General features: G+C 41.4%; 1 protein-coding gene and 1 long non-coding RNA gene across 11 annotated transcripts in view; one reads left to right on the forward strand and one right to left on the reverse strand.

Moving 5' to 3' along the window:
• Positions 1-16,274, forward strand: part of PLEKHS1 (pleckstrin homology domain containing S1) — a 33,644-nt gene extending 17,370 nt beyond the window's left edge. For 5 of the 10 annotated variants that reach the window (XM_025467274.3, XM_025467276.3, XM_025467275.3 and 2 more), the window contains 2 exons: positions 257-392; positions 3,229-4,668. In XM_025467274.3, coding sequence (XP_025323059.3) covers positions 257-392; positions 3,229-3,399 — 307 coding nt within the window. In that variant the 3' untranslated portion in view covers positions 3,400-4,668. Of the gene's footprint in view, positions 1-256; positions 393-3,228; positions 4,669-15,347; positions 15,425-15,906 lie in introns of those variants that run through there. The other 5 variants (XR_003144228.3, XR_003144227.3, XM_025467278.3 and 2 more) reach the window with 5 other exon arrangements.
• Positions 279-14,154, reverse strand: LOC118352727 (uncharacterized). Its single transcript, XR_004810345.2, has 4 exons — positions 14,036-14,154; positions 8,574-8,645; positions 551-7,688; positions 279-416 (listed from the first exon to the last, which is right to left on the reverse strand). It is a non-coding gene; the product is annotated as an uncharacterized LOC118352727 (long non-coding RNA).
• Positions 16,275-18,415: the final 2,141 nt, after the last annotated feature.

The following is an 18,415-nucleotide window of genomic DNA, read 5'->3' on the forward strand; positions in this document are numbered from 1 at the left end:
TGGGAAAAAAGACAGCCACATAAACAAGCAAATATAAAATGCATGTTACTGAAATATACAATAAGTGGGTGTTCCCACCATGCAATAGAAGTCCAGGGGAAGGGGAGAGTAATGAGAGAAAGTGGAGGTGGGAGTTTGTCAGCCTCAGATAGGGTGCAACATGGCTGAAGAAGCTGATGATGATAATGAGGGAACCCCAATCTGCGTCCTGTGAGCACAGTCTCACACTTGCATTGAATGCTGTGTCCCATTGCAGTGTGGCTCAGTGGCAAGGCCCCCCGCGCCTGGGATGTATATTTTCTCATGGCGATCACCTCTTGGCCGTGAATGACCTGAAGCCCCAGGGCCTGGACGAGGCCTCCTTATTTCTCAGCCGGTCTGTCAAGAAGGAGGTGAGTCTTGCTGACCAGCCCTGGCTGGGAATAAGATCAAAGTCTTGGGTGGAATCTGAACAGTATACATGTAAGTCACACAATGTTATTTTAGAAACTTTTCAAAATTCTTTCACATATAGTAGTATCTGGAGAGGGCCCCCAGGTAGGAGACTAACCATCAGGATCCAAGACCTCAGACACAGCATGAAGATGGCAGAAGGAACTTGCAAGGGAATCGCATTGGCTCAGGGTTTGTGTTTCCTCTCCTCTGGCAAATTTGTGCCTTGGCTTTCTCTTCTGCAAAATTGGGAGTAAGGATAATACTCTTTGGAGAATTAAGTGTGATAATATCTGTCACATGCTTACAAATGGGACTGGCACCCACTAGGTGCTCCATAGCATTACTGCTTTTACTTCTCCAACTATTGGCTGGGGAATGTTGGCCAGGGTCACATTTTTTACTCTTTAGACACCTCATCTGAGAAATGGGCCTCACCATACCTCCCTCACAGTTATTGTAAGAATTAAACAAAATGTGTGAGTACGTATTAATGATGTATGTTTTCAAAGGCCTAGCCATGGCTCTGCCTATGAGTAGGGTCTCCGTGGGGCAGATTCCTTCCCTGGCCTATGTTTATTTCTAACATGCCACATGACCTTAGGAAAATCACTTTCTCCTCTGGGCTTTGGCTTTTTTTTTCTACACTAAGATGGTTTTCTTTTCTTTAATTTTTAAGATTTTATTTATTTATTTTACAGAGAGGGCGTGCACACAAGCAGGGGGAGGGGCAAAGGAAAAGGCACAGTCAGACTCCCTGCTGAGCTGGGAGCACAATGTGGGGCTGGATCCCAGGACCATGGGCTCAGGACCTGAACTGAAGGCAGATGCTTAACCAACTGAGCCACCTGGGCGCCTGATAGTTGGTTTTCAAACCGTGTTTCCCGGGCTTGTAAGAGAACGAGGAGTTGAGGAAGAGATGAGGAAGGGTAAAATATGAAAGACTTCAATGAAAACAATCTATATTTATCATTTATCTGTTTTCTATGTTGGCTCTGTTAGCTCTCCTTGAAGAAATGTTTCCTTTGCTTAAAATTCCTAAAAACCACTCTGTTAGATCTCTCAAATTTCTTCCAGCTCTGAGAGCTTATGAATCTATAGGTGTTATCTCTTCTGCATTACACAATAATCTCATTGGTTAAACAAATGGTGTTATCCATATTACCTAAATGGGAAAAGCCAGCAAAGATGAATAAATTTCTAAGGAATATAACTAGTTAGTGGCAAAGCAAGGACTCACTCCTTCATCCAGTCACTTATTCACCATTTATTGAATATCTCGTGTATGCTGGATCCTGGGCTAAGTCCTAGAGCAAAATAAATGGCTTCAGCTGAAGTTTGAGGAGCTCACACCTTATGAATCAAACAGGCATGTTATGTGCTAGTTACTATACAGTGTGTGCCCTAAGATGTGAACAGAGGGCCACAGCACCAGAAAGAAAAAAAGGAGTGAATCTATTTGAGGAAGGCCAGAAAAGTGTCTTGGAGAAGGGTAGTGTCTGTCTTGGGTTTTGAAGACCGAGTAGGAGTTTGGAAAAGAACTAGGTTTCATGGGCTCAGTCCAACAATCAGGTGACTATAAAAACTTTCCTCTGCCAGAAACTCACACTGGGGCCAAGGGTTCAATAGAATCTTCTGAAAGCTACCAAACTACTCCCACCCAAAGATCCGGCCATCAGCTCTGAAGTCAAAACATGGATTTTTGCCTGGGAGCAAATCCAGGAACTCCACCTGGGCACCACTGACTGCTGTTTATCAAGACTGCCTTTCTAGACTGTGAAGTCACTTGCATGGGAGGGAATGACAGTCTTTCTCCTATGCTGATTCCACCGACCCCTTTCTACTGGATCACAATCAGATGCTATGGAGAAAGATGGGGTGTTTGCCAACATGGTTATCTGGGAGGTCAAAAACTTCTACTTTCCCACTCTACCATTACTGACTATTGTTTATGTTAAAATGGATATCCAGTTCTTTTTAAAAATCTAAATAGCTGATTGAAAAGAAGGTTGGAAAAAGGGAATTGTGGAACCAAAGGAGGGGCAGCCAAGGGCCCCTGTTGTTTTAGAGCATTTGGACCAATCAGATCTACTTTCCCTCCTGTTGGGCTACAGTTGAGAGGCAAGGAGTTTGGCTTGGGGATGGAATAGGGACACGGAGAGGAGGCCATGTGAGGTTTTAAAAGGAGGAGGAGAAGGGGTTTGTATTTAAAAAAAAAAAAAAAAAGGTGGAGGGGCATCTGGGTGGCTCAGTGGTTGAACATCTCCCTTTGTGTGAATAGGGTGTGATCCTGGGGTCCTGGGATCAAGTCCCACATCAAGCTCCCCTCAGGGAGCCAGCTTCTCCCTCTGCCTATGTGTCTGCCTTTCTCTGTCTCTCATGAATAAATAAATAAAATCTCAAAAAAAAAAAAAAAAAAAGGAGGAAATGCTAGATTACAAGAGACACATCAAACCTCAATTTTCCCCCAATCTTTTCAGGGGCTGGTTTTGTATGGTTTCATCTGTATTTTCTATTTCAAGAGGCTTTTGTTTCCTGGTGCAACTGGGCCCATCAGGCATCATTGGTGCTTTCTCGAATCTACCGAAAAGACTCAGGCCAGTGACCACCCAGGGAATAAAAATCTTTCACCTGAATATACAGCTCATCCTGGCTTCCTCTGACCTAGATATTGTGGTTCATCATAGGATTTTTCTTCAAAGCCAGCTTCAAAGGGTGTTAATGAGGACAGCCTGAGAACAAACAATCCTATGGATAATCTTTAGTCATTTGATTTCCTTCTTATTTGTATTTTAGAAAATAAAACTCACCATTGGCCGGATCCCAAATTCAGAGAAATTCCATGCTGTAGCCTGCATGTGCCCCTTAAAATGCGAACCCTTAAAACTGGTTAAGTCTGGACCGGAGAGGACACTGAAGAGGACTCCAGCCATTAAAAAGAATCAGCATAAAGGAACTGGAGAGTAGCATGCTAGGACCCACCACAGAGGAGCAAGGATGGGCCCTGGACTCTGCAGAGGCTCCACCTCACACCTCTGTGTGAGATGAGGCGAGTCAGCACACCTCTCTGATTTTCTGCATCCGTATCTAATAGCGGGAATAACTCACCTCTCTGGCTGTTGCATCGGGGATGTTGAGAGAGCCAAGGGGGAGAATGACTATGGAACACAGAGGAAATGTAAGGCCTTTTTATCTCAGACTTTGTCCCACACAACACAGAGATTGGGTAAGTCCCTCATCTAAAATGCATTGTGTGTTCTATGAAGTTGTGGTCCACACAATCCCTTCTTTGTTAGGGAACATAGAGTTGGAAGTGCTCATTCCAGGAAGACAAGATTCCCAAGAGAAGTGATACCGTATCAGCCCTCCCAAACACTTCCCACTACTTGTCATGCCCATGGTGCAAAATGCTGAGTGGCCTCTTGGATTCAGTAATTATCTTGTTTTCTTAAAGGCCCAGTAACTATTCTAGAAGTCAAAGCAGTAGGTCATCTGCAGCAAAGATCTGTTTTCTCTATGAGTAATTAAGGCAACGACTTAGCGCTTCTACGTTTGAAAGGTCTTAACCAATTGATTCATTAATTAATTGATCCTACGAGGCCAAAAACATCAAATCTTTTCTCATATGCAGAAAAACAAAGGTGGAGAGTGAAAGGACTAACCAATAATGGAAAGCTGGAGCATAAGGAAGCTTCAGAAAATATATCTTACCATGTTGTCATTTTGTGCAGGAAGACGTCAAGGCTCCAAATGTTTAATAAAACAAGCAAAACAGAAACAGATTCATTAATACAGAGAACAAAGTGGTGGTTGCCAGAGAGGAGGGGATCGGGGCACGGGCAAAGAAAGAGAAGGAGATTAAGCGGTACAAACTTCCAGTTACAAAATAAGTACATCTCAGGGATGAAAAATACAGCTTGGGGAATAAAGTCAATAATACTTCAGTAATGTTGTATGGTGACTGCACTTACCATGTTGAGCAGAGCATAACGTATGGAATTGCTGGATCACTCTGTTGTGCCATAGTATGTCAAAAAATAACAGTAATAATAATAAGATATTTCTTCTGTGGTTCCCAGTTTCGTAGCTGTTTAGTGGCAGAACCAAGAATTTAAAACCAGCTCTGAGAAACAGATGTCTTGATCCTCACCTTGTATTTGGACTTAGGTTTGAAAAGACCTTCAGCAGATAGAAGTCACATTCAAATAAAGATCTGTTATCCAGATTGTCTGAAGATTCTTACCTACTGTTTCTTTTTTTAAGCCAGACTGAAGAATCTGGTTTTTCCTTTGTTTTATTAAAATGTAATTGACATATAGCATTGTATCAGGTCAAGATGCACAACCATAATGATCTGATGTGGGCATATTCACCTACTGTTTCTGCTTCCAGAAATTTGTCCTACTGTGTGAATAATGTGTACTCACACAACACATCGTTTTTTTCGTTTTTTCACGTTCACTGGAGCATCGTTTGGAATAAAAAAAAAATTATTCGGGGATTGCTGAATTATGAGGACTTCGTGTAATTGGATGGATCCTCTGCAGATGTTAGATGTTCTACATGTGCGGACATGGAAAAAAATGTTCACAATATAGTAAGAATGAAAAAAGCAAGTTGCAGAATCGTAGGTGTGACATTGCCCTTTTTTGCAAAAACAAATTACCGGTGTGTACATATACATATGCATGTATACAAAATTTCCCCATCCCTAATAAGACAGCAATGCCTACCCCATCAGGTTGTCTTGAGGTTTAAATGGGTGATGTATGTACAGCCCCTGGTCCACTGCCTGATATGCAGTGAGTACTCAAGTTTGATTATGCAGCTCCTGCTTTGATAATGCTATTTTTTCAGTAAGAATCATCTCTGAGAAGTAGGACCAACGTTGGCCATGTGGGGGAGGCATTTCTGTAATGTTCGAATTTTTTTCTTTTTTTTTTTTTTTTTTGCAAAGAGCCTGTCACTTTTATTTAAGAAAAAAATACAAGTGTGGAAAATAAATAAATTTTATATATTTATATAAATATAGACTACTATAAATGTATATTTGTTATATAAATATATATCTTATATATTTATATTTGTTTATATTTATATATTATTTATATTTGTTACATAAATGTAAATATAAGCAAATATATTTTAAATAAATGTGTACATGAATATATAAAATTTATATAAATATATACATATATATATTTAATTTTTGTAAGTAAGAAACCAAGCCACCTCAGTAAAGGAAATGCAAAACCATCAATATAAAACCGTTCAGCACCAACAATGTGGGTGGATACACTACTTTGAAGCGCGAAGGTCTTTCCCTTGTTTGGCTCAGAAGTCTACACTGTAATGCTAATAAAAGCTAAAATTAGGTAGATGGACAGACCTTAGCCACCAGGCCTTAAGCCCCTCATGGGATGAGCTAAAGCCTCACCCAGCTCACAGAATTCCTGGCGCCCAGCCTCTTCTCAGTACTCCAGAGTGAGGTGGTGAGCCAGCTTCCAGCCCTCTCTCCCTCCCTAATCATCTGCCTGCAGCTGAATCAGCCAGGGGGCTTGTTAAGGGGATCCTACTCTAGGGGCTCCTTTCACTCGAGGGCTTTGCTCCCCAAAGGAATCCCAAGGGCACATTCCAGGATTCCCCCACCCACAACCCAAGGATTCTGATTCCATAGGTCCAGGGTGGGCCCCTGGAATCTGCATTCTTTTTGAAAAATATTTTATTTAAATTCAACTTGCCAACATATAGTGTAACACCCAGTGCTCATCCCATCAAGTGCCCTCCTTAATGCCCATCACCCAGTTACCCTATCCCCCTGCCTGCCTCCCCTTCTGCAACCCTTTGTTTCCCAGAGTCAGGAGTCTCTCATGGTTTGTCTAGTCTAATGGCCACTCCCAGATGGAGTGGACAAGGGGCAATCGAGCAGCATCATCCCCGGGGGGCATGGGGGAGAGGCAGGTGTGTCTCCTGAGAGGCTGCAGAATGTGGAATGTGCATGTGGGAGTTTTTGAGGGGCGAGGGCCCACAGTTTTCAATGATTCTGGAAGAGGCTAATGGCGACCACCCCCTGCCTCCTTCTCCAAAAAGAACCCTATTCTGGAGGTGAGAAACCCAGTGTTCGCTCCTTGCTCTTGGCCCCTGGGGAGTGTCCTAAAGGGCCTGCCAGAAGCAACGTTGTCTGGACTCTGTGCTGCCGCACGCCGTTAGATGCCCAGGGCATTGGGGTGGACGTAGGGAACTTGGCGCTCAGCTTCAGGTGAAGCCAGTCCTGCAGGCCAGGCCGTTCCTCAGTGTCCCACTTCATTCTCTGTGCCTTCCCTTCCCAGAGCCGGGGCCAGCCACTCTCCCCCAGGATTCAGCCTGGGTCCCTGCCCCGTGAGGGGCCTTTCTTCCTCCTAACAAAGGTGGTGACCCCAAGGAAAGCTGCTGACTGAACCGGCCCGGAGGTCTGGTGATCAAGGCTTGTGCCCCAGAGCCCTGCTTTCGGGGTCCTCTTCTGCCGCCGGGCGGAGAGCTGAGGACAGGCTGCTGAGGGGTGGGGGCAGGTCTCCAGGCCAGGCCTAGAAAGACTTGTGCCTCATATTAATATAATTTCCCCAGAGCCGAGAGACTGGGACAGGCCTCCTCACGCCGCCCACCCCCAGCCACATCCACACCCGTCCTCAGTGCAGTGATCCCTTTCCTTCCAGAGATACCCTTGATGTTCATCCCAACTCGATTCCAGGTGGATAGACATGGGCTGGGGCCCGGGGACCGCCGAGTGATTGAGCCTGCTGTCCTTGGGGGCGGGGGTGGCTGTTCTAGGCATATTTCTGGAGGAAAGGCAGTAACAAGCATGGATTATAAACTATTCTTGGTCATCGTATCCCAGGCCTGGTGCAGCTCTTCAGTCTTGCTGGGGAAGAAAGCAGAGCCCAGAAATGGGAAGAGGCTGACCTGGGCTCTCCAAGGCCCAGGACACACCTCCAGCTCCCAGACCAACACCTTTACTTCAGGGCTTTGGGAGGTGCCACCTCTCTGGGCACTCCTTCTTGCTATGGCCTCGTGCCCCTAAAAACCCACTCCAGAGGGAGTCCATATCTTTCTACTTTGTCTCTCTGCTGAGAATGCAAACTATCCAGAGTCGATTCTAAATAGCAGCTGGTGAGATATGCAATGAATGCGCAAGGCCAAACACATCCACTCTTACTTGAAGTTGCTGACATCTTTGCATAGGTTCCAGAAAGGCATTTGTGGTTATGTTGAGTGAACCACTGTACACGTACATATATGTACATATGTGTGTATGGAGAGAGAGAGAAGACAGGTGTTATTAAATAACAATAATACTTTAATAAGCTGAGAAGCCCAAGCACCACAACACCCCCCACCCCGGCCGCCCCCACCTTTCTCTTTAGGACTTTTGCCAAATGACCTTCCCTTAGGATAATAAGGAGAATTTAAAGTATCATAAACAGGCCCAAAGGGAGAGGCCTTTCAGATTAAGAATGTGGATTAACTCAGAGTTCTTTAGTGAAGTTGAATTTCCAGATATGCAAGAAATGTGTTTTATTGGAAAAAGTCTTTAAAACATCTGAGTTGATGAAATCTTTGTCTAATCATCAAGGATCTGGAAGGATTTCAGAAGCCATTCTCAATACCAACTCTGGCTAGATGGTTCTGGAAAACCAAGGGTTTAAGTGAATCTTGCACTCACAGTACTGGGCTCTGAAGCTGCCCAGTTCAGTAGCCACTAGCCACGTGTGACTTTTAAAATTTAAACTAATGAAAACTAAATAAAATTTCAATGGAGTTTTCCAGTCACATTAGCCATTATTTGAAGTGGTCAGCAGTCCTATGTGGCAAGTGACTTCAGTACTGGACAGCACGGATATAGACTACCATCACAGGACATTCTGGTGGACGGTGATGCTCTAGAATGGACTGCTCGTGTTTAAAGCTGGGGCTGGGGCTCGTGTTTAAAACTGTTTAAAGCAGTTGATGTTCTAAACATACATAAACTAAGAGTTAATAGGCCAAGAGTGTGAGAGGTTTTGTTATTAAAGCCCATTCATCTCTAATTCGGGGTTCTGTGACATTTCTGTGAGGGGTGCTTGGTTATCTTGATGGTGATGACTGTGGTGCTGTCATTTGCTTACCTCTTGGTTCCCAAGTATGTTCTGGAGAAGTGAGGCCACCAGGAACATGATTGGAAGCCAAGTACCATCACCCTATCAGAAAAAGTAGAGAACAATTAATTACCAAACTGCACAGCAATGGAGGAGTTCAGAGAGGAAAGAGATGAGGGTGGAATGGAGTGCTAATCATGCCTTACGTCCAGGGTGGCCATGCTACCCAGCCTTACCACAGCTTTGTAAAACCATGTTTTGGCTGGGGCAACTAAAACATTGAGAAGTTAAATAACTTGTTCGTGGCTAGAACATGACAGAACTAGAATTTAAACCGGGCAGATTGGCTCTGGAGGCCACAAGCTGATCTCTACACCATGATGAAAGCCTCCTGGAGGAGGAGGTGGCTTGATGTCCCGGAAGAAGATAATCCCCAAGGCTCAGTGATGTAGATGCCGAGCCTAGAGCACACTTTCCCAGTGAAAACAGGGAATGTGTGGAATGACTCAGTTTTCTCATCCAGCACTGATTTCAATAATATCCATTCATCTTCTGGGACTCTTGCCAAAGAGAACCTTAAAAGTCCACACCGTATGTTCTGGGAACCAGGAGAATTATCTGGAGGCTCCTGTCATGACTAGTTAGCATTTTTTACACCTCTCCTTTTAGATGGCCATCTGGCTCCATATAACGTTCAAGTTAACAAGCAATTAATGCACAGCTCTGATGACAGAGGCTGCTAGGCTGGTCCTCTGGACAGAAGATGAGTAATAAAGAATCCTTGACTTTGCAAAGCTCATCATCGAATGAGGGTAATACAAACATACACATAGAGAGCTACCAGGCAAGTCCATGATCCTAAATCCTTTGTTCAAAGAACCAATTCAGCGTTAAATGAATAAATAATTTACAGACTAATCCTATGTCATAGGTTTGGGAAAAACTTCACAGGAAGGGTGACTTTTCTTTTTTTTTGCAGGCGTAGGGGATGGAATTGTACCTCTGGCCAAACCCCCAGTGTACAGCCATCACAATAGAATTAGCAGAGCCAGAGGTTCTCCAAGTCCTGTAGTACAGAACTCCTCCATCCTTACACAATCCGAGCCCTTTGAATTGTCACCATCAGTGACAATTTTGAGCACCTCTTGGGTTCAGGGTGCAGTGCCAAGCACCAGTGATATTAACAGGAATGATATATGTTACCTCAGAGAGGTGATAACCTAATTAAGGATATGGGTGTAAAAATTGCTTAGAGCTGAACATTTCCCAAATAGAACTTAGGTATAGATTCATACAAAAACTTTCCATAAATATTCATAACACCATTATTCATTAATGGCCAAAAAAGTAGAAATGTCCATCAATCAATGTAGGGATAAGTAAAATCTGATATATCCATATAATGGGATATGATATGGTCATAAAAAGGAATGAAATACTGACATTTGCTACAAATGGATGAACCTTCTAAACTTTATGCTAAGTGAAAGAAGCTAGTCACAAGAGGCCACATGTCATATGATCCTGTTTGCATGAAATGACCAGAATACACACAATCAGACAGATGGAAAGTAGATTAAGGGGAGAGGTGGGATAAGAGGGTGACTGCTCATGGATACCGTTGGGGTTTCTTTTTGGGGTGGTGAAATTTTTTTGGAATTAGTTGGTGGTGATGCTTGTAAAACCCTGTTAATACACTTTTAAAAACCACTGAGTTGTAAACCTTAAAAAGGTGAATTTTATGATATGTAAATTATATCTCAACAAAAACATATAAAAGTAAATTTCACTCATTTCACCCAGACTCTAAACTGGGGTAGGGAAATTGGATACCAAGGCATTCCCCCCAATCTTGGAGACAGGCTTCATCTATAGCTGATGAAGAATAAAGACAGGAACAGTCTTCCCCTTGGACTGATTGAGCAGCCTTTTCTAAAACGTTACCTCATGCAAGGATGGTAAGGGCATCCCTATGTAAGAAACAATGATTACCTGATTAATAAAAAATCTCCAACTCCCTTATAGGTTGTAATTCTCATTACCATCAAATCTTATAAGCACCTCGGAATGCCTGGGTGGCTCAGTCAATCAAACATCTGACTCCCATTTCCAGCTCAGGTTGTGATCTCAGGGTCATGAAATCGAGTCCCACATCAGGCTCCTCAGTGCAGAGTCTGCTTGATATTCTCTCTCTCCCTCTGCCTCTCCCTCTGCTTGCGCTATCTCTCTATATAATAAATAAATAAAATCTTTTTAAAATTTTTAAAAAATAAATAAAAGTACCTCAAGGACCAGAGAACCTGCTTAAAGACTCATTCATACTAAGGTGTAAACAACTATACGAGTCTTCATTTAGAGCAGAAGGATGGCAAGAGAGGACAAGAGAGCACTCAGTACCTAGAAGGGTAGGATACACAGAACCAGACCACAGAAAAAGGAGAAAGATACCAAAAAACCATCTAAGACAAACTTTCTCAAATTGCCAATAGCTAGGTAGCTATCGATACTGTCTAAAGGAGTTAGAAATTATCTTCCCTACTCTAAGGACTTCTAGGAACTGTTTTGAAAACATACCTGCTCTTTTGCTCAGTCATATTTAGGCCTGGTAGGATTTCTTGTGCTCCAAAGAAAGGCAACTCCTTGATCAAGTGTTTTTTGCCTTATATGCTAATCTGATCCTGTTTTCTCATAAACTTATCTTGCCACCAAAACACAACAAAACCCACAAAAACCAAAATCACACAAAATTTGACACTATAGTAGAAAAGTCTTCCCAGAGCCTAAACAATGACCCAATCATGAAGACCCAGCTAGGAGATGAGAAGCTCTAGCAATGGCTAAGCAGAGGAGGAGTAGGGCTTGAAGTCAAAGGAGATCTTTAGGAAGAAATTGCTTTTAACCAATTACAGATGGCTGGCAAGCTGCTGCCAGCGCAAATCAGCCTGCATGCAATAATCCCGCTTTTCTTTAATTAATATCTCACACTTCCAAACAAAGTGGGTGAAACTGTAGGGAAGTCTGCCAGGATTCCTCTCAGCTTACATAAGCCAAACTTGAGCTGGGCTGTGGATTTATTAGGCTGTGCTGTGAACATTTTTAATGCAGTATTTATTTACTGAGCTGTATAAATAGACTTGATACTAGTGTCACCATCAGTTTAGGAAAGATGCCTCTCTTCGTATGGTCTTACTGTGGCTGTGAGGCATTTGCACATTATTCAGTGCTTCGGAGCATTTCCATACCCACCTCCGCCTCCCGCAATCCTTCCCTTTCATTTTGCTGAATTTGAGAATGTAGGCAACAATCCACATCATTAAAACTGTATCAGAACTGCCTGATTCACTCTCTAGGATTCAGGAACTAAGGGAAAAGTAAGAGTAAAGCAAACCCCGGGGCTGTAAGCACTTTTAACGGAGCATTTACTCATTTTTACTCTTTAAACATTTGACCCACAAGGTCCAACCAAATGGCATCCTTCTCTATCTCTCAGGTAGACTTGACTGCCCACCAGTGTTTCCACACCACTTTGTATCTATTTCCTCTGTGGCACAAAAAATCTGTTAAGGATATTTGTCAGTATATGTATTATTCCATGTAAGTCTGAATTCTTTGCAAGCAAGCTGTCTCTTGATCACTGTTACAGTGTTAGGGTCTTTTAGAGTGCTCAGACTAGTAATAAAGGCATGTTGAATTATTTTTTTTATAAAGGAAGTTTTATTTATTTTTTAAATTTTATTTATTTATTCATGAAAGACGAGAGAGAGAGAGAGAGAGAGAATGAATGAGAGAGAGAGGCAGAGGGAGAAGCAGGCTTCATGCAGGGAGCCCGATGTGGGACTTGATTCTGGGTCTCCAGGATCATACCCTGGGCTGAAGGGCTGAGCCACCCCAGGGGCTGCCCAAAAGACATGTTGAATTAAAGTAGAATAGAAAGTTACCATCTCACAACCTGAAGCTTTCCCCAAAGTTCAGTCACTATGTCCACAGGACACAAAGTCTCCACTTGGTTTTGGCTACAAAGATGAGTTCTTAGGGCTACAGAGGTCAGAGACTCTTGGGATACAAGAGTTCTAACATTCGTCATTAGCAAATATCCTCCACTTTGCTCTGAGTCAATAAACAGGTATTTATTCCTTGCTGCTTAATGCAGGCCTGGAGCCTAGAAACTCTACAAGGTACCTTCTTTATTCTTACAGTTATAGAAAGGAATGAAAAGGGCCTGATTTTTATTTTTCATTTTTTTTGAGCATCTACTCAACAATGCTAGGCACTGTACAGGGGCTTTATGTACATTATTCCATTTAACCTTTCAAATAATCCTTCAAAAACCTATTTTACAGGTGAGGAGAAAGAAGCTCACAGAAGTTAAGTAATTGTCCCAAGATCAGAGATTCAAACCCAAGTTGGCCTGGCTCCAAAGCCCATGTAGCACACGATGTGGGGCATGGCCTTTGGAGTCCCACTGACCTGTCACTTAGTTTGACTTTGAGCCTAGAGCATATACTTCACCCCTTGGGCCTCAACTACTGAATCTGTAAAACAGAAATAATTTAGAGAAATGATAATCTAATCTTTTAAGGAACCCTGATTGCCCTCAGCCTATCATTCTAAATCCACTCAGAGAGATATGACTAATTATCATGAGACAAGTGTGTGACATAAGAAAGAATTTATTTAAGTGCTAAAATCTATCATGCAAACAACAAGCGATGAGGGATTTTAGAGGAAGAAGAGGTGCATACAAACTAATGTCTAAGGCTCCTTGGAACAGACCAGGCGTAAATTGGGACTATAAGGATGAATGATATTTGGAAAGAGGAGGGAGAAAGCAGGTTGAGCAAAAGGACAAAGAGGCCTTTGAAATGAGCATGACAGTGAAAAATATCACTGCACGTAATGATAATGAAAAACACTATTTTTAAAAAGGACTTTATTTGAGAGAGTGAGTGTGCATGTGTGTGCACATGAGCAGAGGGGAGGGGCAAGGGAGAGAAGATCTGAAGCAGGCTCCCCACTGAGCACAGAGCCCAGGACTAAGAGATCATGACCTGAACCAAAACCAAGAGTTGGATGCACTTAACCAATTGAGCCACCCAGATGTCCCAGGAAATATATCATTTATTGTGTTTCCTGTACAGCAGGAATTGTGCGAGGACTTTGGTAGCATAATTTCATTTAATCTTCACACCGATCTTAAGAGGTTACCTCTTCGATTGCCTCCATTATACTCCTAGAAAAATGAAGGAACAGAGAGGTGATATGATTTGCCTAGGGTCACATAGCTATTAAGTTGCAGAACCAGGAGTCTGGCTTCATGCTCTTGACCGACCCTGAAAGAGTGCACACATTACAGAGTGCTTATGAGAGGGATATGCCAGGGGCCTCTACATGCACTGGGATAATAGGGCTACTTGAACTGATTTTCCCCACAAAATGTTAAGATATGCAAAATCTTAGAGATACTTCCCCCAAACTCCTAAAACTTGTCCTACCTTTTGATGTAACAACAAATCCAACTCATTGGATTTGACCTTTGGGTATTCCCAGTATCATTTCAGTTTTGCCAATGTCAGTAGATCTTTGTCTTTCTTTCTTTCTTTCTTTCTTTCTTTCTTTCTTTCTTTCTTTCTTTCTTTCTTTCTTTCTTCTTTCTTTCTTTCTTTCTTTCTTCTTCTTCTTCTTCTTCTTCTTCTTCTTCTTCCTTCTTTCTTTCTTTCTTTCTTTCTTTCTTTCTTTCTTTCTTTCTTCTTTCTTTCTTTCTTTCTTTCTTCTTTCTTTCTTTTCTTCCTTTTTTAATGTCCTGATGTCAACATAAAATCAAGGTGGCTTCCAATAACTTCTTTCCCTTTGGAAACTTATCCTTTCTTCCCCTTTTTAAAGTTAATATCTAAAAACTGTTTTTACTGATTAATTTGTCTGTCATTCTCTGTCGAAAGACAACAATGAGAGGTTGGCTTGTCAATGAATTAGCAGGTTTAGTCCCTTAATCCCATCTGATAGATGGCAATCACGCTCTTTGAGATCTTTGTCTAAATTCCTTCGAATTTCATTATGTTTAGCAAAGAGTCCCCACTTTTATTTTTACTGTAATATTTCTAGATGCATTTCTTATGTGCCTATTAGCATTTTTTCCCATATCTGTTTCTCCCAGGCTTTTTAACTCTCTGCTACTCTCCTTGAGCTATTTGACCAATACAACTCTTTCTGTATGTTACTGTATCAGAAAAATTCTAGGCCAGAGGCTTTATTTGCTTCTAGCATGTGTCCGGTCCATGTGCTCCAAGCAATTTAAGAATTTAAAGCTAGACCTTTCATATAGAAATGACATGATAAAAATGAAAAAAAAAAAAAGAAATTACATGATAGAAGTCACTCTCTCGCTTCTCTGCACAAAATAAAACCATCAAAAGCTGTGACTTAATTGCTTCCAGAGTCAAGAAGTGATCTGGCTTCAAATAAAGCCACCCTCTATCATGGACCCTTTTTGGTTCAGAAAAAAAAAAAACACCTTTAGATGAACATTACGGTTTGGGGCATCCCTACATGCTTTTATTCATCCATAGTGGCAAAGATTCAGTTGACCTGTTCTGTTACCCAGCTTCATGGCATTAATGTTATGCCTTCAAGTTGGAGGTCTCAGCTGCTGGCGGGAGTTTGTGGCCAGAGTGCATGGCAGGAGCAAATCGCTAGGTGCCTGTCAGGTGAAGCTGCTACTATCACCCACTGCATTTGTATTGCCTTTCTTGAGATATCAATTATTGAAAACCAAACTGAATACCCACCAGAACTGTAAATTTTTTTCAGATGGGAAAAATTATGGAACCCATGGCCTAGATGTAAAGATTCCCACCTGGAAAGGAAGTAAAGTGTGTTGAAAGCGGGTAATGATGTTCACTGCACCTACTGGGAGGAATAAGTATGGACAGAGGAAGGTGTGGCCGGGAGGTGGGGAAGGACACTCCCTGTATGCTCTCCTAGTGTGTTCAACTCCCCCGGCACCCTCCTGGGAAAATACAGCCACAGGGTCTCTAGCTCTGCCACAAGAATCCTGGTTGGGTGTGGGCGGCATTGAGCAAGTTCAGCCCATTGATGTCAACCACCTGGCACTTGAGGGGCCTCATATTGAAATACTTAACCAGAGCATCTTAATAGAACATAAATCTATTACAAACCCGCATGGAAAATTATGCAGATAGCACTCATTTTGAAAATGACTGGCAAATGCAAAGGAGTTGTGTAGCATTTCTCCATATGTTAACTGCTTTTCATTTCAGGTCTGGAAATAAAACCAAACTTAATCATTGTGGCAGGCCTGAATAACAATATGTCTATGTGTTCAGTCCTTATGTCGATTTGTTTCCAGATTAACATTTGCCAAGAAAAATAGAAAGCAACCCTTAAGACGTAAGTTGCATCATCCAGTGAAATTCTACAAATATGTATTGAATACCTACTGTGTGCAAGACACCCTGAAGATAGACAGACAGATGAAATATAACCCCTCTTTCCCTTGCCATCTCTGGCATTGCAAATTGTCAAGGTGAATACCTACCTGTAAACATATGGGCTGAAGAAGTCAAAGTCAAAGCTGAAATCCCTTCCTTATTCCCAAATTGATGTTCAACCTCAGCCTGAAAGTGAGACTAAGATCTAAGTATTAAATGCTCTTAAACCTTGGTAAATCCTCCCAGTTTTCCAGTCCTGTCTCTTTGTTGGCCAATTTATACCTGTTTAATAAAAGCCATTGGTTCAGCAAGTATTTCCAGAACCTATTATGTTCCAGGTACTAGTCAAGGCACCAGAGCTACAGCAATAAACAAAAGAAGCACAAGTTTCTGCTCTCATGGAGCTTACATTTTGGTAAAATCATCACCTCCAGCATAGAAATTATAATAATAGATGGGTTTTCCATGCAAAGTTGGCAGAGGTGGTATTTTCTACCAATTTTTTTAGGACCGACATCTGAATTGAGAATAAACTCTTCTAAAGAATATGCATACTGGTTATTACTTAATTATACCCATATTTTAAAAAATAATAAATACTTATGCTAAAATTAAGTGTAACTATGCTATTGCTTAAATACTCATATTTTTAATCATTTAAAAATATTAAATAACTTAACATGCTGACAATATCAAAACACTTTCATAAATTTTGTTACTCCTAAAATCTTGGGTCTTGCTGGATTGTGGTTTCAACTGTCAGCATAATCTTAGCTTTCCCTTCCTGACAAATGTAATGTCTTGAATAACTTGTTTTTGTCTTGAGAAGTAGTAATCCCACATGTGTACCCTTGTAAGGACTTCAAGTATTTTTCACCTCATAATTTTGCTGCATTTCTGCAAGGTGGCTGGGATGGATCAGATGTTTCTCAGCAACCTCTTTTGGATATAAGGAGATCTGAATTTAACATTCAAATGATACAGAGCACCATTTGAAAAAAAAAAGGAGAAATTGATTAAAAACTTGCAGAGGTTGGCATTTATCAAAAGAACTAGAAAGAGCGTAATGTTGCCAATGAACTCAACAGTAGGGTTCCCAACAGTGGGGTGTTGGTGAATAGCAAAACATCTGGATTTAGTCTGAGCTCCACCACTGACTCACTGTACAACCCTAGATAAGTGACAAGCTCTCTGGTTCCCCACCCTCTCCTCTTTAAACTTACATCTGGACTCCAAATAACCAATCTTCCCTCCCAAACAAATTGATGTTTAAGTCAAGTAGACTGGATCTCTGTGAGTAATCCCATTTGGTTTTAAATAAAACCAGGTGGAACAATTCATCTTCATGATAGCTTTTTGGTTGATACATCGTCACTAATCTCAAGGATTTAGGGTCGTCTACTTTTCAGTACCAAAGGGCACTGAAATGATTTCCTCCAATGCACAAAATGATTTTAGCAGAAGTTCAAAAAGTCACACTATTTCCCTGAGATCTGTTCTGAGTGATCAGAATTAGAATCTTGCCTAATCCAAAATTATAACATTAGGAAATTCACAGAACTGAAATCTAATCCTATAGATAAAAAAAAAGGATGAGACTGGGCTGGTGGACTGTTTTCAGATTATTTCAAGATCCCATCTCCCTAGTTTTGCAACTTATTTCTTCAGCCACAAAAATAAATAATTGCCCAATATTTTCAGAACTTAAATCAGGATGAAATCAGGCAATAAGACTAAAACCAACTGAATTTACTCTGCCTCTCTTCCCCATTTCCTTATTTTTCGTAAGAGCTACATTTATTGGAAATCTTTTCAGTTCAGTGGAAATTTCAGATTCATTTTACTGAGGAATGGGTTATATCATATAACTTTTTTTTTCCAATACAAATTGCCTTTGAGGCTAATAGAGACAACTCCCGCATTAGACTGAGAAAACATTCCTTAACAAGATTGTGAATCCTTTGTGTGTTCTTAAAATTGTTTAAGCTAAGAATAAGTCTAGAGGCTGAAAGATACCAGGTGGGATTTTTCATTTTTGGTTCAGTGTTAGGTTTTGGTTTTTTTCCAGAAAGTTCACACAGTGAAAAGAGAAAATGCCCTAGCTGCATTTTTCCTGATACCAGGGAGTCTGGCAGGTCGAAGGTCAAGGCCTAACAGGTACAGGTGATGATAAAAGATTCTGACATTCATAGTATAAGTACACCATGTTTTCTTTTCGGTTTGAGATTGGGGTTGGCTCTGGTGTGGGGACACTTCCTAACCTGCCGGCGTACAGAACATCTCCTGGAAACACCAGATAAATATTTACTTATTCTAACAGATGTTCTGTGAATCATTTGTCAAATTCACTTCCAAAAAGATCAAACCCTTATTCCCACTCATTTTCAATTTGTAGAAAATATATAGGATCTATACATGATGTGTGTA

Source organism: Canis lupus, chromosome 28, assembly GCF_003254725.2.
Source record: "Canis lupus dingo isolate Sandy chromosome 28, ASM325472v2, whole genome shotgun sequence".
NCBI classification, from domain to species: Eukaryota; Metazoa; Chordata; class Mammalia; order Carnivora; family Canidae; genus Canis; species Canis lupus.